The 23881-nt window shown below is 36.8% G+C and overlaps 1 protein-coding gene across 1 annotated transcript in view; it reads right to left on the bottom strand.

The window, feature by feature from the left end:
• Positions 1-22518, bottom strand: part of bbs1 (Bardet-Biedl syndrome 1) — a 73986-nt gene extending 51468 nt beyond the window's left edge. Inside the window, exons 1-3 of the mRNA XM_039769158.1 lie at positions 22375-22518; positions 13067-13143; positions 5758-5792 (exon numbers count right to left, since the gene is read on the bottom strand). Of these exons, the coding sequence (XP_039625092.1) occupies positions 5758-5792; positions 13067-13143; positions 22375-22400 (138 nt within the window). The 5' untranslated portion in view covers positions 22401-22518. The remainder of the gene's footprint in view (positions 1-5757; positions 5793-13066; positions 13144-22374) is intronic.
• Between the last annotated feature and the right edge of the window lie 1363 nt (positions 22519-23881).

The following is a 23881-nucleotide window of genomic DNA, read 5'->3' as shown; positions in this document are numbered from 1 at the left end:
GGGATCCTCTCAAATGATAACTTCAGCCAGACCCAACATATTTATCCTTCCTGGGCTTTTCTACAACTAAAGCAGCCAATAAAATCTCAGAACAGTATACTTTGTCTCTATATAGCCCAATCCCCACCCTCCAATAAGCTGAATTATTACCAATGCTGACTGTTTAGCTTGTATGTTTCACTTACAAATCCAACTTAACACGACCGGATAATTCAAAACAAAGTAAAAATCGTTATTCTTTGGTTAATTTACAAAGTCATTAATTCTGAATCCATTTATTCCAAAACAGACTCAAGAAAAGAATAATACAATATAGGCAATATAGGGCACAAGGGAACACTAACTCACATAAAGCAAGTTCAGTCAGCCAAACATGCATGTCTTTGGGATACTGAAGGAGAACTAGAGTACTCTTAGAAAACCTGCACAGGCACAAGGAAAACGTACAAACTCCACCCAGTGCCAGAGGTGTAATCGGAACCCAGGACTCTGGAACTGCAAGCCTGTAGCACCAACCATTTTTCCACCTTAAGTTATCAGTCGACAGATAGATTTTTCCAGCAATATCATTCTTACTGCATTGCAAAATAACATAAAGTTAGCTAATAAATATATTTAAGTAAAAGTAAAATTTAAAAGACCTTTGAGTATCATAAACATAGAATAGGATAAGATAAGACTGAAATACTACATAGTTTATCCAGTGCAAATCTGTATTATTGGAAAAATGGTGTGGCTCTTAATTAAACTGCTCCAAATTCAAATAGTAATTTAAGATTCCACAGCTGGTTAATAGTTACCTCCTCTTAGGCAACAGCTGTACAAACACCAATTTCTATGGATACACCTGTTTGTTTTCTTGGTAAAAATAATATCCATTCATTAATTTTCTGAACATTGTTTTTTTATTACTGGGCCACAGAAAGCAGCAGCCCACCCCAGGAGGAATGGTAGCAAGGCACAAACCAGCACTGGACATTATAAAAGCCATTCATGCACATACCAATATTCACTCATAATGGACCAATTTACAGTTGCCAATCACCTAAAAAGCTTTTATTTGGAATTTAGAAAGAAATGGGAGAAGATGCACAAAAATAAAGATTTCTACAAACCATGAAAAGTTATGCTGTGACCACGGTCTAATGCTGAAAGCAACATACAACTAATAAAATACTACGGTATATTAAAACAACTGTTCAACCCAGCCTCACACAGAAGGCAAAATGCAAATTAAATGTGTAAAATATAAGATCTGACACAAATTTCCCATGGTGGGAGAAAGAAATGTATTTTTCAGTCATTTTTACAATCTTGTGCTTCTTGGCTTGTTAAGCCTTAGCAAGATTTTACTGTGAAATCAAGTGTAAGATTTAGATAAATACAAGTAATTTTACAAAGAATAATTCAAAGAACTGCGGTGGGCTGGCGCCCTGCCAGGAAGCCTTGTGCTCCAGCAGACCCTTGTGACCCTGTGTTCGGATTCAGCGGATTGGAAAATGGATGGATGGATAATTCAAAGAATAATAATAAATATTTAAATAGATTCAAAATAATATAAAGTATGTAGATTATAACATACTAATCAATCACTGAAAGACAAATGAGGGTTGAGTGGCACACATACTCCAGCTCAGGCACAGATCTCATCATAAATGGGTCATTTGCTCAATTATTATTTGAATTATTTTATCTTACAAAATGAAAATTTAGTAAAGAGGGAATGGATTTTGATATAATAAGCTGTTATAGAGTTACTTAGTAGAAAGCGTAAAAAAATCCCATTCTTTTTTTTTTAAATAATTAACAATTCTCAATAATTATTGTGGTCAAGATAAATACCTGCAATTGGCATTGTTTTGTTACTAAATCATTTCCAATTCATTTGAAGTAAAACAAATCACTTTACAGAAAATGGCAACTTTTAGCGTTTTAGAGTTTTTATTTTTTTTAGATGTTTGTACATGGAACAACTAAAATTCTCTTAGCCTATAATCAAAGTTACACTATACTGAAAATTACAGCAAAGTTTTGTAGAAATATGATGTTGTAATTGACAGACAAAGCTCCAGTTTAACTAAAAATAGATTAATTGGGAAGACATGAAGTTTTTGCTGTCATTATGGCATTATTTTGTACACCTGGAATATCAGTTGAAGGCAGAGGTTTAAATACACATAGGATGAATTCTTTAAGACTCACTTTATAAGTCCTTCACAGATTTAATAGTAACAAACTGTAAATTTGTCATATTGTTTAAGGCATCTTCTTTGTGCAGGGCAAAAGTAATTTTTTCCAATAATGTTCACAGACCAAAGAGTACTTCTACTTTTTTTAGTTCAGCCCCCAAATTTTCGATTGAGCACAATACCATGACCTTGTTGTCTTTAAGTCATTTTGTCACAATTTTGGAGGTATGTTTGGGGCCATTGTCCATTTGGAAGACCTACTTGTGACTGAGCTTCTACTTCCTTGCTGAGTTCTCGAGACACTGCTGTGGTATATCTACATAATTTTCCTTCTTCATGATGTCATCTACAATCCTTGCTACAGCAAAGCATCCCCACAACATGATGCTTCCACCCCCATGCTTGACTGTTGAGATGTGCTTTGGCTTACAAGTCTCACCCTTTAACCTCCAAACATAATGATGGCCATTACGACCAAACAGTTCAATCTTGGATTCTTTAGGACATTTCTTCACTAGGTAAGATCTTTGTCACCGTGTGTCATTTTAAACTGCAGTCTGACTTTTTTATGGCAGCTTTGGAGCAGTGGCTTCTTCCTTGCTGAGCCACCTTTCTGGTTATGTCAATATAGGATTGTTTTGCTGTGAATATCAAGACCGGACTACCCATTTCCTCCTGCAAGGTCCTATGCTGCTGTTCTGGGATTGATTTGCACTTTTTTTGCCAAAGAATGTTCTTCTCTAGGAGAAAGAATACATATCCATCCTTAGCGGTATGACGGCTGTGTGGTCCAAGCACAGGAAGTCTGCAGGGGTGTGTCTTATCACCATTACTGTTTACTCTATACACAAGTGACCTGAGACAGACCAATGACCGCTGCTCCAGTATCAAGAGCGCTGATGACACTTTACTTATAGGACGCATATCTGGGAAGGATGAAAGCCACTATCTAAATCGAGTGGACTATATGGTAAACTGATGCAATAAGAACTCTCTCACACTGAATGTAAAAAAAAAAAAAGACCAAAGAAATTATATTTGATTTTGAGACAGAAATTTGTATGTTCACCAATTGTTGTTCTGGTGAGGAGGTAGAAATAGTTAAGTCAAGTCAAGTTGGGGAGCATGCACTGATACAGTGCGTTGCCACAACCACTACACAACGAAACAACTCGGGATCCCCAGGCGGACACGTGGTCCAGTCCATACCTCTGGAAATTACCCTCTATCTGCCGCAGCCAGGTTCAGCTACTCGGGTCCCCAATAATGAGGACCTTACGAGCCGCATCACGCTCTGGGAAATGCGCCATATGGCTGTAGTGCAGAAACTGACGCTCCCTCACCGTGCAGGTAATGTGCCTCATTCGGGACTCCATGAGCAACTGCTCATTCAACACAAAGTTAAACCAATGGTGCTCAAGGACTTTCCGGAGAGACACAGTACCAAAGGAGTCCAGTCTTCGTCTTAGGACATTGGATAGCGTCCATGTCTTGCAACCATATAGTAACACAGGAAGCACCAGGACTCTAAAGACTTGGACCTTCGTCCTTTTGCATAGATATCGGGAGAGCCACACACCCCTTTTCCAGTGACCTCATGAACTCCATGCTCTCCCAATCCATTTACTGATTTCATAGGAAGAGTTACCAGAGATATGAATGTCACTGCCAAGGTAAGTAAACCTCTCAACAAGGTCAACACTCTCTCCGCAAACAGGCACACTGCTCATGGCAGTGCCCAAGAGGTCATTAAAGGCCTGGATCTTGGTTTTTATCCAGGACACTCGCAAGCCCAGACACTCAGACTCCTCGCTCAGTCTCTCGAGCGCCCCAATCAGAGCCTCAATTGACTCTGTGAAGATCATAGCATCATCAGCAAAGTCAAGATCCATGAACCTTTCTTCACCAACAGATGCCCCACAGCCACTGGACCCCACGACCTTGAACAACACCCAGTCCATACATGCATTGAACAGAGTAGGAGCAAGAACACACCCCTGACGAACCCCAGAATAAACTGGGAAAAACGCAGAGGTCCTACCTCCACACTGCACAGCACTCAGTACCAGTGTACAGGCCGGCCATGATATCCAGAAACCTCGAGGGGATCCCGTGAATACTCAGGATATCCCATAGGGCAGCTCGATCAACTGAGATAAAAGCTTTGCGAAAATTGACAAAGGCTGCAAAGAAACTCTGCCGATATTCGCGTTTGCGCTCCATGAGAACCCTCAGTGCCAGGATGCGGTCTTCTTAGGCGTAAAACCAGATTACTATTAGAAAATAGTGACTAAATATAAATACCTAAGAACTAACCTAAAAAACAATCTTAACTGGAATATAAATACAAACAAATATTCTCTAAATGCAATCAGCGCTTATTCTCCACCATAAACTCAAACTATTTAAAGTAGACAAGGACCTCATGTTGTCCTTTTTTATCGCAGTATAATCCAGTCTGTTATCACGTTCAGTTTCATTGCCTGGTTTAGTAGTCTGACAAACCACAATTTAAAAAGCTCCAGCAGATTACCAACCATGCTGCTCAAATTATTGGGGCTGATGTAGATGATCTGGCAGGTATGTGTCAGAGGACAATGCTAAAGAAACTGGAAATCATCTCAAATGATGATAGACATCCATTACATATAGAACTTAACTTGAGTAAATCAGGAAGGATAGTCATTTTGAAACCCACATAAATCGCCAAAAAGCCAGTGAGTTTGATGGTAGGCTTTAGCATAGATCTACATGTTGACTCCAATTAGGCTAATTGGCCAACAGAAGCTAATTGTCTAATTGCCTAAATGCTTGACAACATTTTTTTAAATTTCCCAAGCTATTTAAAGGCACAATTAACAAAGTATAAACTTATGACTCACTGTAATTGTGATATATTCAAAAAAAAGTTAAATAATCTGAACATTGTTGGAAAATATTACTTTTGCCCTGCACAAAGCAGATGTCTTAAACAATATGCCACATTTACAGTTTGTAAGTATAAAATGTATGGATTATTAAGCGAGTTTTAAAGAATTCACTCTAAGTGTATGTAAACTTCTGACTTCAGCTGTAGATTAAGTATTTGTCTAGCACTACCGGCCATAGAAATGCTTACACAGAGAACATGGTGGAGCTGATGAGTTACAGCTCCAAAGAATTGGGGTTCAGTTCCTGGTGCTTTCACTGTCTATGTGGGCGTCCATAGTTCTCTTCCAGGAGCACTGGATTCCACCCAACGCCTAAAAATGTACATGTTAGATTTTTTAACTATCAGTCTGGCCCAGCATAACTCTGTGAGAAAAGGAACCGGTTCAGAAAATAGATGGTTTATAGATTACAAAAGACACGCCTTCTAAACCAGTTCAAATCAGTCATTCTCTCTGCCTCATGCACTGTTGTCTCTGTCCTGTCATGGAGTTCTCTGCTCTAAGGACATAATTGTAGCAATAAGAACAAAGGGAGTCTGGCTTATTAATGATACTTACTACACTGAAAGAGCGGAGTGGTCACTTCATTAATACAAATCACTTTTCTAGAATTTAGTAGTAGCTTACACTTATCTTACCTTACTTTCTCCATCTCCATGCAGGTCCGCAAGTGCTGTGAAATAAGAACAAGTAACTTTAGCAATAAAACACACAAATATCTTAGTACAGAAGATTTTCAAAGAAACAAAATATATTTTGTGCACAATTATTACCACACACAATAAACAGCAAAATATTTTAATACAGAGAGTAATGGTTATACAATGGAGGGAGGTGGGGAATAGCTGGTACATAAACACCACAACTGTTAAGCATCTTTAAAATTTAAGAAGTTTTTTTAGAGAAAACCACAAAGCAAGTAGAAATCATGCAAGCAAAGAAGTGCCCACTTAACCAATCACCAGATTTGCAAGTACAACAGAAAGAAACAGATTAGAGAGAAAGGCAAAGGCGCTGTTTCTATGGTACATATGGAAGTTGACACTAAACGTCTGTGTGGACTGAAGTGGTTACCCAACTGAATGAAACACGTGTGGGTATAAAACTGAAACCAAATGCTAAAAACCTTTAATTAAAGGGAAACATAGCATGGAGTCAAAATAGACTGCCAAGCATTCAGTCTGGGTTAATGAATTTCATCTTACTTACAAACCGGAGAGCTCATTACACTTTTGATATACATTGCCTTTTCCATTCACTTAAACTTCTATGTGTCAAACAGTGTAACTGCTTTTCAGATCAAGTTATTCCTCCTGACCTTGCACGGACAACCTTGAAATGGTTGCCACTAACGGCAGGTCCAGTGTCCACACAAAAATAGTTTAAACTTGTGCTATAAATCATATTTGAATACTGTGTTTACATGCTATGGCAATTTTTGGAGCTCCACTTGTAATGTCTCATTTTTCCACTTTGCTGTACTTACATGAATTTACGGTCTGTGCTTTGGGATAAATGTATGTTACTGCTGATCGGTTGCCAACTCCACAAAAGTTTTTTTTATCAAAATAAAAAGCATACTAAATGTTTTAAATGTGTAATCACTCTAAATACAATTTGAAAACAAAAATTTCATTTTTTCCTGAGCTGTTAATTATTTTTTTTATCTTACACTGAGGTGAAAGGTTAATGTTGAATGATAATTCTACCATTTTGGGTATCTTCTTTTAAGGGCATTCACATTAACTTTACCATCTGTCCCAAGGCATATGAATGCAACATAATATTCTGCAATGCAGACAATGTCCTCTTTTTTATTTAAGTTTGGCTTTTCATAATATGGACTATAAATAAACTACTACAGAGGCTTGACTATTTAGTTGGGTTGCCAGGCACTGATCTTATATGGTTTCCTTCACACATATAATTTTGACTCTCTTCTGTAGAATTTTGACAACAGTACTCCATTGTTTCTGCTGGGACCAATTTGGTTTTCTATTTATATGGGGAACATGCTGGGGACAGTCAGATGTGTTAATCAATAAAACTAAATTATATTTCTCAAATTACATCAGTCACTTTACTGCAGTGTAACAGAAGAGGACTGAAAATTAATTGTTCTTAACAAAAGGATAAAATTTGTTTTAGTAGTTAATTCTACAAATTGCAAAGCAATATTGAGAAAGTTGTACTTTAAACCCACATGAAACTGAAGTACTATCTTTGAAACTATTTAGTTTTAGTTGCATTATGTCCACACACAATCAATCTCAGAACAGTTTTCTACTGGAAAATTATCTCAGTAGTCTAAAAAGATCACTTACTTTGCACCAAGCGGAATTCACTACTGTTTCACTTCATTGGTAAATCGTTGAAATCTTTCTGTACTAGTTAAACAGTTAATAAGTTAAGAAAGATCATTAATAGAATTTAATGATCAAAAAAGTCTACAGCTCCAGTATCATTACGCTGGCTTCTAGGGAAGCTTAGATCCTGTTTTGAAATGCCTACTCTTCCAAGTATAACTAAAACTACAGTAAGAGGCAGAGCTTTTAGGTAACTCAAGAATGATCTCCTTTCCAATATCAGAGATATCCTTTAGTCTCAAGAATAGCATACTTTTATTACAACTGCATTATGGGGTGCATACAGAGTACCTTGACAGGTGGCTGACCTAACATTATTAGAACCTGTAAGTAGAATTTTGTTTTTCTCTTCTATCTTGCCATTTATTAATTAAGATAACAATGCTTTAGGAATTTCATTTGTATATAAAACATTTTATTTATGCATACAAATATATAAAGATACATAGAGCCTAAAATGGTTCTGAATGACTACTTCCAACAGATGGACTGGGAAATAACATGCAAGACACATAGGGATGATGCTGAGGGATTCTGTCACTGAATCACAGACTATATACTACCTTCTGTGTTGACATTACTTTACACAAAAACAGTCTGCAGCTATCCAAATAACAATCCCTGGATTACTAAGGATCTGAAAACTTTCCTTAATGAGAAAAAGAAAGCACTCAAATCTGGTGACAAAGAGGCTCTAAAGGCTGTACTGCGAGTACTGAAAGTGTGTTAATGATCTGTTTGTGTGTTACTTTAATGGACAGTTATTTATAAAAGACCACATTGATGCTTTTACTTTAATGTTTATTGAATGTTTGTTTTTAGTATTTGTTTTGTATACTGTTTGCAAAAGACTGCAAGACTTATTCATTTAACATTTAATGTCATTTGTAACACTTCATAGTGCAACCTTAGTAACAGTATTTGTTTTAATCAATGTAAAAAAGCTCTTGACCAGATTTAAACTTTATTATCTTTTTTTTTGCTTACAGAACTTTACTCTTATCTTTTACTAGCAGATCTGGCGCGCTTTGCTGCACGTTTAACCGGCTTGTTTCGGCAGCGGATCGTGGTTTTTCCAATCTAGACGTCCTGTCTTTTTCAGATTCTGGTTTCAGCAGCTAATCGTCCTTATCCCAATTTAGAGATCCTGTCTTCTTTAGATTCGTTTAACCGCCTGATTTTGGCAGCGAATCGATTTTTTTTTCCAAAGTAGAAGTCATTTCTTGTTGAGATTCGTTTAATCGCCTGGTTTTGGCAGCCAAGCGCTTTTTTTCCAACCTAGAAGACGTCTCTTGAGATCCGTTTAATGGCCTTGTTGATTGCATTTCTTCCAAAGTAGTTTCAATACCCATTTCTTGTACAGAGTCTTCTTCCCTTTTATGAGTGACTGTGTAAGTACCGCATGTACTAAACAGTAAATTAGTAAAGGAGAAAAGACTAAACACTAAGGAAAAAGAACGGCAAGACCGCGTCAACTGTGGAGCTCAGCTTGTTGCGAAAGAAGTGAATGAAATGACGTGAATGGGAGGGGAGATGATCACGTGACTCCCCCACTCGCCTTAACTCTCAATCCCTACACAAACACAGTCTCTCGGATCCCAACTCTCCTTTATACAGAATATATAGATAAAAGATTGCACTACTTGAAATATTTACATTTACTAACCAAGTAATAGAAATTTTAGTTCCATCAATGTTAAGATTTCGATGCATACAAAATTGCAATTTATTTAAATTCTTTTTTTTGTTACATTATATACAGTGTGGTCCAGATCTAATTATGCAGATCCAGAACTTCTGGATGACTTTGATTTATGAGGGGACGATTCCAGTTACGGCGCAAAGACTATTCTTCATGTTGTCAGTTCACGCACATCTTGATGGTCCAGGATTTTTCGGATGATTTTCTATGTAATAAACTTAGTAAGTTATAGCGTAATGAGAATTGCATAATTAGATCTGGACCAACCTATACTTTATTGGGAATCAAAAATGGTATGAAATTTCAATATTTCTCTTCATATCATATAAAAGTATGAAATTTTGGTATTGTGACAACCCTACCTTTTTCCATCACAACCTTCTTCCAATGGCCAGTTCCTCCACATCACACCTACTATATCAACATCTCCTACCACTTCAACTGGTACGGATAGTGATTAGTTCACCCATAACCATCATTATAGGCTATGCATAACCGATGACCAAGTGAGAAGACAACAGAGGAGGTTACACACAGAAAAAGCCACAAGACTAGATGTAATCACATTTGTAAGGCAGGCATCTCTTTACCCACTGATTTCAGATCATTGGCCTATTAGTCCCACATTATAAAGACCTTCGAGAGACTAGCTCTGAACTATACAAGTCTTCTTGAGCAAGACCCACTACAGTTTGCCTTTTGGACAAAGATTGCAGTGGAAGAAGCAATTATCTATCTGCTCCACGAGGATTATTCCCATCTGGACAAAACTGGTAGCACAGTGAAAATTATGTTTTTGATTTCTTCGGTACCTACAATGCCATCGAGCCATGCCTGTCAAGGGGAGGAAACTAACAAATATGCAGCTGTTGGTGTCTTGGGACTATCTATCGTTTAGACCACAGTACTGTATATGAGGCTCAGGGACTGTGTCACGTATATGAATGTAAGAAACAATGGCTCATTACAAGAAACAGGCCCGTCTCCTATTCTCTTCACTTTGTATACCACAGACTATAAATATAACACCAAGTCATGTCACATTTTTAGAAATTCAGAGAGGATCCTGCATTAATAAACTGTACTGATAAGCGGGATCAGTCAGAGTCCAGGAGTTAAGTTAATTTTGTTTTTTTTGGTGAAAAGGAGAATTGTCTGCCACTTAACATCAGCAAAACCAAGGAACCATCTATTGAATTTTACTTTACAAAAGGTTCTTAATGCACAGTCACTATTCAGGGAGTGGATGTGGAGGTAGTACATTACTACAAGTACTTGGGGGTCTATGTCTATGACAGGCAGGACGGGTCTCATAACAAACAGGAACTACATAAGAAAGGGCAAAGCAGACTGTTTTTTTCCCATAGAGGATTGTGTTTCTTTAACGTGGGTAATGACATCCTTTACATGTCCTACAACTCTGTGATAGCCAGTGTGATTTTCTATGTCATGAAGTGCTGGGCTGGAAATATTATTTCATGAGAGGCCCATCAAATCTACTAATTAAGAAGGTAGGTTGTGTTATTTGATGCACTGGGTGAACTGTGACTCTGAATAAGGCAAAGTTAGTGACTTCAATTAAAGGTGAAGTTCACAGATCATCCATCCATTTTCCAACCCGTTCTATCCTAACACAGATCAGCATTGCAAAAATGGACCTTTAAATGGGCAAGAGAGTAGGCAACTTTTGTGAATAGTGACACACATTTCATTAGGGCACTCTAAAAACTGGTGGAGACATTTGCATTTTACAAGGAAAGCAAACTGCCACAGCAACAATGCAGAGGCTTATGATTAACAGAAGTCTCCTTGAAGAGCCAAGTCAAAGTACTGCCTTTAAATATCATTTAAAAATAGTAAGGGTCAAAACCCTGCTTATTATCATTTCAAGTAAGACTAACTTTAAATGGCTTGAGCAATTTTGAAGGGAAAATGGAGTAAATATTACTTACATAATGTGATAACTTAATAGTGACATATCCAAAAAGTTGATCCACTGAGGATATCGAACAGCCAGTAAAGTACTGAGTCAGGGAATGAATGAATAAAAAAGGTTTCCAATTTTTTAACTATAATTTTATTACAATGTTTTCTTTTTTGAAGTACCTGTAGGAAACATAACATATGATGTACTAGAGTAGAATTTCCTAATCCAATGCACAATCAAAGGCTCTCTCTGGACTGATGTAACTCAAGTAATAACCAATGGGGGCTACCTCATCCTGAACATGTTAAACTGGTCTTAATATATATTTCAGAAGTGGTGCGAGGCTAGATAACAGATAACCAGAATATCTAGGAGAACCCATTGTAAATATTAAATATGAAAGTATACGTCTTGACATTTTCAGCGTTATATGGCACCATTTTAGTTTTTTAGCATAGCTGCCCAAGTTTACGCATATACGTAAACTGCTTCCCAAACCATCTTTCTGTGTTTGCATTGTTTTGAGGTAAAAATAAATTCCCTCTTACATTCAATGCTCTACAGCTGATTGATACCTTGCTCTTAAACTCCTCTTTTTACACGTCACAGCAGGTTACAGCCATGAACAGTCTAAACCTCAGGTGACAGTTACACCCTTTCACCTTCTGTAACAAATCTTCTAAACATTTAACATGCCTCTGTCAAGGAGATTCATGCTCTGCAAAAAAAGAAGTCTTCACAGAGAGGGAGAGGGGTGTGTTGCTATAAGAATTTTCCAAAATAACCTTATTGTATAACTGCAAACACGAAGGCTTGTGTTGCAAACTGCATGTTCCCACCTTCTGTAGATGTCAACTGAATTTATTTACAGGAAAACACTACCTTGTGTAACTCAAAGAAAGATATAAGCTATGGTAAGCAGGTGTGGACTGACAAGGATATGCATATTAAATTTACAGCAGAAAATGTAATGTAGCTCATTTTAAATTTGTAGCCACTCACAATGTCTACCTTTTGTTTTAGTTCTCAGGCTTAACAGCATAGATAGATAGATAGATAGATAGATAGATAGATAGATAGATAGATAGATAGATAGATAGATAGATAGATAGATACATAGATAGATAGATACATAGATACATAGATACATACATACATACATACATAGATACATAGATACATACATACATAGATACATACATACATAGATACATACATACATAGATACATACATACATAGATACATAGATACATAGATACATAGATATACAGATACTTTATAATCTGCACCTCTGGCAGTATGCAACCAGGATCTGTGCACACAAGTTCCTTGACATAAGTTCTGAACAGTAAAATTAATGATTATTGAGCACCTATCATTCTTGCAGATCCTTTACACTGCACCTCACATGTGATGTTTCATGCATATAAAGCAAACGTCCACATCCAGCTGCAGTTGTGTTTCTGCACAATTCTATTTAAAGCTTTTACATTTTGGCTCTGGTTTGAGGCAGCCACTCAATATAAAGAAATCTTCACATAAAGTGGAGGAACACAGATTTTTTTAAACTTTTCATCTATAACTAAATGATAGCTTAAAAAAAACATATACTGTAGTATCTGCCTCTTGTACAAAACTAATATAGGTACATAAAATGTGTCATGTTAATTGTGAGATATCCATTCACCATTTGCTCCTATGATGCAGGGTTATGGGGCATCATATACTGGCATCAACACGAACAAGGCTGGGACCAGTACTGAACGGGGTTTCAGACCACTGCAGGACACATTTACTTTAGAGTCACAATCACACTTAAAATACACTTAACCGGAATGTGAGAAAACAACCAAATTACCCAGACACAAACTCACACGGACATGTGGAGAATGTGCAGACTCTATACAGACCAGATATCCTTCAGATATTACAGCTACATTAATTTGCTTACCTACACATGAGGAGAAAGTATAAAGATTAGCCACTGGATCGTAATGAGCATCTAACCATTTGGAGTTGACTTCACTACTGAAAGACAAAAAATAAAGTTATCAGTCGTTGATAATCAGGGATGGAAAAAGTATAAAACTTGGAAAATAAAATCTAATCAACAAAAGCCTACATCTCAATATACTTTAAGAAGGCACGGGACCCACTTCAATCTGGAAACTTTAAACACTTATTTTTGTTTCTGGAAATCAACAGACTGTTTATTACTGACCTTTGTTCTTAACGTCAACTGGCACTGAAAGTTTCCGTTTAACCTACTTTATCTCAAAGCTCCAAAAGAAGCATTACAACACCCTGGCTTTTGAGAACCCAAAAACAACTGGGCCCTAGACACACTGGTTCATTTCAGCTGCTGAGCTGCTCAGCCTTGGGCCTATTGAATTGTGGACTTCATAACCTTCCACAACCCAAACTTCTGCACACTCTGACAGTACCTGGAGAAGATAATGGACAGAGCACATCAGCTAGCATAGAGGGGGAAAGAAAGGATGAGCATTCTAACTGGTGGAATAGCATTCTTTTCCCTGAATTTCAACTGGGGTTTCCTTGGACAGCCTAATGACGATTGTAATCAGAATAATTTAATAAACAAAGAATCAAATTATGATTTATGTTTTGATTGTTTTTTGTTATTATTACCAGCATTGTGGCTTTGCAACACTATGACTCTTTTCCTCAGTGCATTTCCCGGCTTGTCTTCTTTTCATCTCTCTGTGTTGCTCTTGGACAACTTTCCTACCCCAGAAACTGTTGGCTTTGCCTCCTCTATTTTTAGCATATACTTGTGGCAACCTCAAGACACGTACTATGTCATGGTTTCTCCATAAAGTCCTGAAGCTACCAGGGCACAGAACTCTCTGACAAATCATAATCTGTCAATAGCCCCAAGTCCTGAATTCCATTAAAACTGGTAGGTACCAAAGCTGCTTCTGTGCCGTCTAACCTTTTGTGAATAAGGATGGGTGGACTCAATATTCTACTTTAGGCATTTTCACTATGGTATGTAAGCCAGAGGCAATACAGTGGAGAACACCTCCTAGTAATAATCATATATTTTCTCCTGTCCCTAGCTCGATAGCCTGCCTTATAGATACTTACCATCTGGGCTCTAGTAAACATTCATGGTTGAGCACTGTTTAACAGGGTGTATATTTTTCTGTTTTAAAATAGTAAAAAAATTATACGGCAAAGTATTTCTTGACGGAACTCATAAATAGTTAAATAGCAAGCCCTTAGTAATTAGGAAAAAAAATAAAAAAAATTCAGTGGTTAGCTTCAAAATAACAGCTTGGATGTATCAAAACCCAGCCGAAACAGGAATTTCCGGGTAGCCACAGTCACAAACACTACAAAAGAATTAGAGTAGACAAACTCAAATGTAGGTTTGGTCAGTTCCTTTAACAACTAATGGAGGAGAATGTAGACATTTTATAAAGTGTGACAAAAACACAAGAATGATGTGTAAGCCAAGAGTTTACTTATTAATATGCTCACCATTAATATCAGAAGGGTGACTCATCCATTAAATGCCGTTGAAGTGGCATAATATATGCATTATGGTTTTTATGTCTTGGTTTAGTAATGTCTTGTAAATATGACCATTAACAGCAATAATTAGAAGCATTATTATTGTTCAAAACTAAAATATTTTTTCAGCTTCTCTGTTTGTTGCTTCATGCTTCTCATTTTAGTGTGTGATGCACTGCTACTTGTTCTGCAAATAGATACAGTAAGCCACTCAATAAGGTAGAAATGAAGGCATGGAGATAAGCATTTTGTTAATCATTTCCTTTAGTGCCAACAGCTCACTTTGGGAAGTTTATGTGTGATCTTTTACCAGATGGCCCAGTTTTCTTGTAGTGGCTAAAGAAACCCTGCCTTTGTTAAACTTTTAACTTCACATGGCCAGCGGGGTTGCATGTACCCAGTAACAAATATCCAGCTCTTTGGCACATTTCATTTAAAATTAATTAAATTTAGGAGATATGTGGCAAATTTGTAATTATAGTTATTTAAATCATAAACACCAGTAGTAGCCCAGATTGATGTCACATTTTCAACATGCTAATTTTGTGTTTTACTTTGTTCCAATGACAATCCTTCACTTCCAAGAGTGTAACACCACCATTTTCTATCCATTCATTTTCTAACATGGTTAAGCTGATGTCACATTACACAAGTTTTTATCCTGGATTATGCCACGTCTGTCAATCACACTCACTGATCTTGTTGCTGCACCATGTCAAATTACATGACTAAACATCACAGCCCATGTCACATTTACCAGTCGAGCGCTGATCTTCCAGTGCAGTCATACTCGCCCCTTTTTCCAAAAGCCAAAACCATGCTGCCTGACAGAGCTGGAGCTGTTCAAAGGGTTAACAGCTTTGGTGAGTTCAGCAGCAATCTCATACTTTATTTTTTTCTATTCTGTTACAGCATGTAAAACAGAAGACACCAACCAGATAAACAAGGTTCTCTTCTATTTGTGAGGTTCAAGACACATATTTTCTTTATTCCTCGTAGCTACAGTCTATGCATTGAACTACCAGATGACTAATAAATGGTTGTCAGCTCTCCAGTGCACACACCCCACCACTCTGTCTAAAAACAAAATCAAACCTGTTTGATTCCATCGTAGCTAGTCACAGCTAGTTCATTCGGTATGTCACATTATGTGGTTAGCTTCATAGGAGCAGAACATTAACGAACATTGACTTGCTAAGATTATGTACATGATGGAAAATTTTGCTATACACAGATGATATGGTACTGTATACATCAGACCCACAAGCATCTTTACAGTAGTTCTTAATGCATTAGAAGAATTTCAAAAGATATCTGGAATTAAAATCAATTTGAATAAAAGTGTGCTTTTTCCAGTGAACTCTCCAGCACCGAATACTACACTGGATGTTTAATAGTTTAAATATCAAGGGGTAAACATAAAAAGCATAAAGATGTTTTTCAACATAATTTCGCTATAAGCTTAGAAAAAAATCAAAGACAACATCAACAGATGGTCTACCCTCCATCTCATGTTGGCAGGGATAATCAATACTGTCAAGATAAACATCTTGCCTAAGCTTCTGTTTTTAATTCAGAACATCTCTAGATAAAATTAACAAATCGTTCTTTAAGAAATTAGATTCAATTATAACCTGTTTTACATGGAATTTGAGACATCCACACTTTCAAAAGGCGACTCCACAAAGATCTAAAGCAGAAGGTGGCATGGCACTACCTAACTTTCAGTTTTATTATTAGGAGGCAAATATACAAACTATAAGTCCTGGAAATTGACAAAAATTGATGAATGTACACAAGCCTGGTCTGCAATAAAAATAAAATCTTGCTGTACTTTTTTATATGCCATATCAATAATCCAACTGTCCATCAATCACTCAGTATATGGAACCAATGCAGAATGCACTTCAAGACAAAAACTTTTATGTGTTCTCCTCCATACGAAAATCACATTTCTCAACCCTCACAAACCATACACAATTTTAATTTTTGGAAAATGTCAGGAATGAAAACACTTAAAGAATTGTATATAGATAATGTTTTTGCATGTTATGAACAATTACCCTTCAAATTTAACCTCCCAGCATCACAATTTACACTACTTTCAAATCAGAATTTTTTCTAAAAAGAACCAACTTTTCTACCCATTTCTATTCCAGAACAAATACTGATCAGTCTTGAAGACTCAGACAGCACCTCAAAAATATACAAAAATGGTGGGGCAAAGGATGTTTCACTTAATATCTCAGAGAAGGGGTGGAAGGCAGCCATGCATAGAATATAAGCTCAAGATGTGCAAAGCATTCAATCATTCAACTTAAAATGTTTCATTGATCACATTTATCTTATTTACAATTGTTTAAAATGTATCCAGAGCAAGATCAAACCTGCAAACATTGTAATCTGGCTCGAGCTTCAATGGGCCACATAATTCAGGAGTGCACCAAATTAACATCATTCTGGACAAAAATAATTGAATGCCTGTCAGACAGACTTGTCACAATCACTCCTAAACCATTAACAGTCATGTGTCATGTACTCACAAATGGACCTAAAATCGAGAAGGACAACTTGATAGCATTTGCCTTTACTGCACTACTAGCATGTAGACTTATCCTGCTTAACTGGAAGAATCCCAACCCACGTGATATAAGTCAGTGGGTAACTGATGTTCTATACAATTTAAAATGAGAAAAAAAATCTAATTCTCACTTAGAGGATGTGTTCAAGACTTTTTTAAAATATGGCAAGATCTAATAAATACATTTTTAGAATAAGCATTTATATTGGTAAAAAATTACATTTTTTTTTATTTTTGCCCATGCTGTTGGCTCTCCTCTCTTTCTCTTGGCTGGGGGTTGAATACTGTTTTTTGTTAACTTCAACTTGATTGTATGGAACAATTTTTCTTTGTTGTATAACATTTAACTTGATTGTTCTGAATGTTATTTTTCTCCAATAAAATAAAAATAAATAAATAAATAAAATATTATGTACATGATCGCTACAATTGAAAAATCACCATAAAAATAAATTTAATGAGACATAGGCTTGACTCAGTTCAAGATCACTTAGAGATCACGCCAATCAGGCCATTATCTGGGGCAAATTATCACAGGACGTGGCATTGGCCATATCAATCATTAGAATATCATCAGTTTTGACAAGACCTGACCATTCAGCCTAACAAAGCTCATCAACTCGATTTGCCTAAATTTTCAAAATGACATCAAGTCAAGTTTTAAAGATCCTCAAAGTTTCAATATCTGTCACACTACTTGGTAACTCACTTGTGGCTATGGTTCTCTGCATTATGAAAACTTTTCCAGTGCTACTCTGAAATGTTTCCTTACCTGTTCCATTTTGTTGTAGTGTTCTTGCTGAAGAACTCATTTTAAAGTAACATCTTAAATCCACCATACTAATTCCCTTCGTAATTTTAAACACATCATTCAGGTCACCCCTCAACCCCTGAAAAGGTTCATCTTCTTCTAATCCTTCTTTGTATACTTACACCTTGCAGTCCTGTATTCATTCATACTGTGCTAATTTAATGACATCAATTCAGTTATCTTTTTACGTTTTTGGGATATTGGAGGACAAACAGAAGACACAGACAAGAACATGCAAACAACCCAGTGATGAAAGTATGTATATAGAAGACTGGGCCAGACTTGACAGGAGTGGATGAACATCTCCTGTATGGGTAAAAAATATTAGAAGAAATGTTTCATTTTTTTAGAAACCACATGCAAGATTTACTCCATTTATTGGAAGACCATATATTAAATTGGAAAAATGAATCGTTAAAGAATGAAACACCCAAAAATAACAAGTCATATGCTTCACCGAAATGTGTTTCAGCTGTTCAAACGATTAGCTTCAGTGTCCAAATCCAACATTGCCAGCATTTAACGAAAGTTATTTTTTTTTTTGTTTTTTGCTTGGAGCCTGATCAGCACAAAGTCATATGTTTAAATTCAAGAGGGATCTGACTTGTGACCAAGTGTAATGTTTGGGGTGGCAAGTGGGGTGACCGTCCCATGCCCTGCACCTAAGGGGGCCCCACTTTTGAGGTCCACGTGTCCCGTTCGAGCGGATTTGTCAAGTTATATTCTCCAGTAAATATATATTTGAGATACTTCTAAGATGAACCCTTTTAAAATCCCTCTTCAAGGTCAAATTCCATACATGTACATCTTTGAAAACATTCCAAAGTCCAACTTCATCTCCCAAAAAGGGTCGCCAGTATAATCCCTTCCTAAAATAGGTATACCCCAATAATCTCTGGGTTGGCTTATCCTATCTATAGAAAAAGACACTGCATCCAGATTAGACAACGAAGATGTCATCAACGACTCTTCCAATTGGAAGGCAAGAAAAGTGGATTTCATGAGGATACCTCTACGATAATTTCACACTTCCTGTCAAAACACTGAAACATATCCGAATATTAATGTACAAAAACATGTATCACTAATGATAACCGGCTGACATGACATCTACGTGAGTTATGACTATGACATCCTGCATATTGAGACTCAAGAGTATACTTGCTATTTGGGTACTGTTCTAGAAGAGGCCCTGATAATTTCTGCATGACACTGCATCTCATTTCACACTGTCTTGGATTTGTCATGAATTATGTATTGCACTTTTAAAAGAGATTTTTATATTTTGATAAAGTCCGCATTTTATCTTGCAAAAAATTAGATGAATACTGTACTGAGAAAATCCAGTGTATATTAATATTAGTTTTTATTAAATTTGCATGCAAGTTCACATATACCTCTAACAGCAGTTGACGTAAACGGCACCATGTGCGGTTGGTCAGCCCTAGGCCCCGCACACCCATAAAGCCACCTCTGCTTGTGACAAGTGTTTTATGATCCTGCTGTTCAGAGCAAAAAATAATTCTTGTAGAATGATAAAAGTCAAAAAAACCATCTCCAGCCAGGGTGCCAATATGCTAAAAATCGGTAAATGGTTTCTTATACAAATTTAATAGAGCTTTTGACAATACATTAATGAATTTGGAGTGCAAAATCAACTGTAATTGAAAAACAGTCTTTCTAAGAACACTGAAGAATGCATATTTTATTTCCTCTGCTCAGAATCAGTCTTTGCACATTTTATTTAAACTTGGCATAGACAAATAAAAGGCAATCTGCCAATTCCATGAATTCATTGTTTGCCCAACATTTTTACTTTTTTAGAAAACAAAAATGTTATGTACTCACTATACATTTTAACAATCCTTTATTTATCCACCTGCAGCCCTCAGTATTGAATATCTACTACCAGTATTTGTATGGTCACCTGCACAGAGTACAGTATAGTGACATTTGAACTTTACTTGCAAATATGACCAACATAACACAAATTAATGCCATCTCAAACAGGTGGGTTTTAAGATGACTTTTAAAAGGAGTGAAAAAAGCAACAGGTTCTCCTATAGGTTCAAATACATTACTTGTTAGTCCCTTTTACTTAATGTTTCCAAAACACTATGAGATATTACATATTTGGAGTGATTGAAGCATGCAAACTACTAAGTTTCAGGTCATATGAGCATTGAAATGGTGTAAGGAAAACATTGGGTATACAGATGTGTGATATTTATTAATATTAAAGTCATACATTTTAATTCATTCTTGATAAAATTCCACCAGAACGTCTGTCTGTCTGCCGCTTTCACAAGAGAACTACTTAATAGATTTAGATTGGGTTTTTTCTATAATTTGCTTGAACATTCTGGATGATTTTGCGACTCCTCTCATTGTGCTAAGTATTATAGTTCGGTTGTGGCACCAATTTATTTGTGCGAATCTGAGAGACAGGCTGTGGGCCGAGGGGAGGGGGAGGTGGGACGACAGGAGTCGGGAGCCAGGCAAGGCCATCCTCACTCACGCACCAGCCTCCTTTCGAGTCACTATACCTCTCGCCACATGTTGGAGCATACCTTGCTTCCACTTAGCTAGTGATACCCATTTGTTCAGCAGACATTATCATCTAGAGATTGTTAAAGAGTAACGTTTGACGTTTTTGAGAGAGAGCACAGTTACGTGTGTTTTAGACAGTACCTGCTCTTTGGCAGAGATATCACGGCCACATGCTTTCCTCCCTACACGGGAGATGCTCTCCCATCAGAGCTGAACACATTTGGATACACTGACAAAGTTTGACGATGGAGCATACCTACCTTCCACTTGGCCCGAGATACCTTGCCAACTTTTTACATTTTTTGCAAAATGATCACAGCTACGTTCTCTGCCCTGATAGGAAAACCAAAAATATTGTATATCAAGAGGCCCTCGGATACAAAAGCTATCAATATAAATTCTTCTCAATACAATTTAAAAAAAAAATTTTTTTTTTTAGATTTTTCAAGTTTGTCCCGTTTCACGACTACGCGGGGGACAGCTAGTGTGTATATATATATATATATATATATATATATATATATATATATATATATATATATATATATAGAAACCCAAGTAAACCCAGAAACCATGCACATTACACATCGATAAATGATTAGGCAAATGATTCAAACTCGGCATGCTGTATCTGTATCTATGCAGTGCCAACATGCTACTCACTCAGCACAAATGTACGGTACCTATCTATCTACTATATAATAAAACACTACTGTTTGTGTGTGTGTGTGTGTGTGGTCCCTCTGAGCACTCTAGTAGCTTGGTTAGTTTGGCTTTTGTGGCTTGTGGTTGGGTTACACTGGGTGTGTAAACTTCAATTCCTGATTGTGACCTTTTTTTTTTTTCTTTAATTTTACAAAAAAAGGAGTGAATACCACACACACCAAGTGATGTTGGACTGAGTCGCTGTTAAAGAAGTTAAGTATTCACATGGTTATAAATGAGGTCTTCACAAGGGGGAATTGGGGCCCATCTTCCCTTGGTGGTATTCAAATAGCAGATAGAAGGTGAGCAAGGTGCCACGAAATGACAGTGTCTGAGAAGCAGGCTTTACTGGAATGCAATTGAGGGAGGATGAGACACATGAGGATACGGTGGAAAGGTGTAGCACAAACACTGCAGGTACATGTAGAACAAGAGATATTAAATATCAAATATTTTAAAATGTATTTTGTTACCAACATTCGACAAGTAACATAGCTAGTTGCAACTAAAGAATTGAGCAAGCGAGGTTGTCGACACTTGCAGTTTAGGCAGGAACAGAAATGTCTAAACAAGTACAGTAAACACTTTCTAGACATAAGCATATCTGCAGGAGTATAAGCTATATATGTATACTAAAACAGATTATTCTTGCTTTTTCCGTTGATGACTTAACATAAATAAATATTTTATAGAATCTTTATCTGTCAGTGAAGCTACACTGGATTTTTACCGAATACAAAAATAAATTTTCCCGCTTATGTTAAATATAACGGCCATGTAAAGAACATCTGTCAATGATATGTCAATAGACTGGCACACTGAGTGCTTACTTGCATTTACACAACTGCTTGCGATGTAAGCATATGAGGATAATACGCAACGAAAGCGTGAGTAAAACAAAAAATATAACAACTTGGATTATGACAGTAAACATACTAGTCGTTTGTCGTTTAAACCAATGCTCGAAAGGGCAGTAATCTTTGCAGCGTCGTCAAATTTACTGCAGTCAAACAGTATGTAAAGGTTTTCCGAAAATGTCAAGTTGTGCAGAAAAAAAAAAACAAAAAAAACTTACATATCCCTGTTCTCAGACCCAGACATTGCAAGCTACTTGAACTTCCTTCTATGTAGACAGTTTTCTTTCAATATGCCTTCCCAGTAAGCCGCTCATTAGATAAGCTTAGCTTCGTCTCTATAGCAGCAACAATCTGGTCCCTCAATTAAACCTTTCCCGGGGATACAGAAAGCATGTGCACTCACATTGGGTTCCGCCTTCTTAGCAATGTTTACATAGTCTATGTCTGTCATCATCATATTCCTATTTTAAAGTTCTATAGATTGCCTGAACCCGTTTACTCAAATCAAAGGGAAGACAGCCTAACCCAATAGTACTAGGCACGAGAAGGGATCGTCCGTGGGTGAAACATCTTCACACGCGGCTAATGCAGAGTTGTCAATAAACCAGTGATATGCACGCCTATGAGGGGGTGGAAAGGAAAATTAGACTATAGGAAAAAAAAATGTACAGACAGTGACCGATCCGGAATTTGAAGGTGTGAGGCAGAAAAAAATGTAACCCCAAGGTACCGCCCCAAAAGCTGTTACACCAGGCGTCACTAAGAAGGCGGGGCGACGCCGTGTGCCAGCTTCGGCTCGTTCTCTGTGTGTAGTTTGCATGTTCGCTGTGTGTGCACGTCAGTTTTCCTCTCTCGGCCCCGGTTTGCTTCGACATCCGCAGAGGCATGCCGGTAAGAAGAAATGGTTAATTCTAAACTGCTTTGTGGTCGTGAGATAAGATAAAATAAGATACTTTATTGTCATTGTAATGCATACAACATGCGACAACAGTCTTCTAACAGAACGATAAAATACACCATGCAATTTAAAAAAATATATAACACGCTGTACCAAATAATACACGGTTGTGAAATACTACATACAAAATAGATATAAAAACAGACATTAAAATAATGACACAAATATAATTTGATAAAGCAAAAATAAAAAGTCTGAATTAGCATAAGCCACCCTAAATCTGAGTGATAATAATAAATGTAATGATATACTGTACTTCATAAGGTAGAAGTACATAATAAACAAGAACAGATGAGCCAATTATTTGAAATATTAAAATATGTGCTTCATTGTACAATTGTCAAATAAATTGTCACTTTTTGCCCTCTGATAGATGTCCATAGAGGGACAGATCCCTAGAAAAGGATCAGATATCAAAAATAATATATTTGTAATCACTGACCTTGGAATAGTCTGAAACAATACCACACATTATTATGTTTGAAATTTGTCATTTTTAACCTTCTAGGATTAGCTGGTAGAGGGCTAGGACCATCAGTAAAGAAACAAATCTTAAAAGTATCATATTAATGATCAGAAACCTAGAAGTAGCATAAAATGTACTCTACATACCTATATTTCTGATGTCCATTTTTTTCAAAATTTTCTGAAAAGGAGTAATTTTGAACCCTCATATACCATTTGGAGGTGAATCCCTGGAGTCAGCTGATGTGGTATGCAGAACTTCAAGATCTTCTTGTCATTTTTTTGTTTACTCTCTTGTTCCA

Source organism: Polypterus senegalus, chromosome 11, assembly GCF_016835505.1.
Source record: "Polypterus senegalus isolate Bchr_013 chromosome 11, ASM1683550v1, whole genome shotgun sequence".
Lineage (NCBI taxonomy): Eukaryota > Metazoa > Chordata > Cladistia > Polypteriformes > Polypteridae > Polypterus > Polypterus senegalus.
Note: the sequence above shows the minus strand (reverse complement) of the source record. Positions and strands in the feature narration are given on the sequence as shown.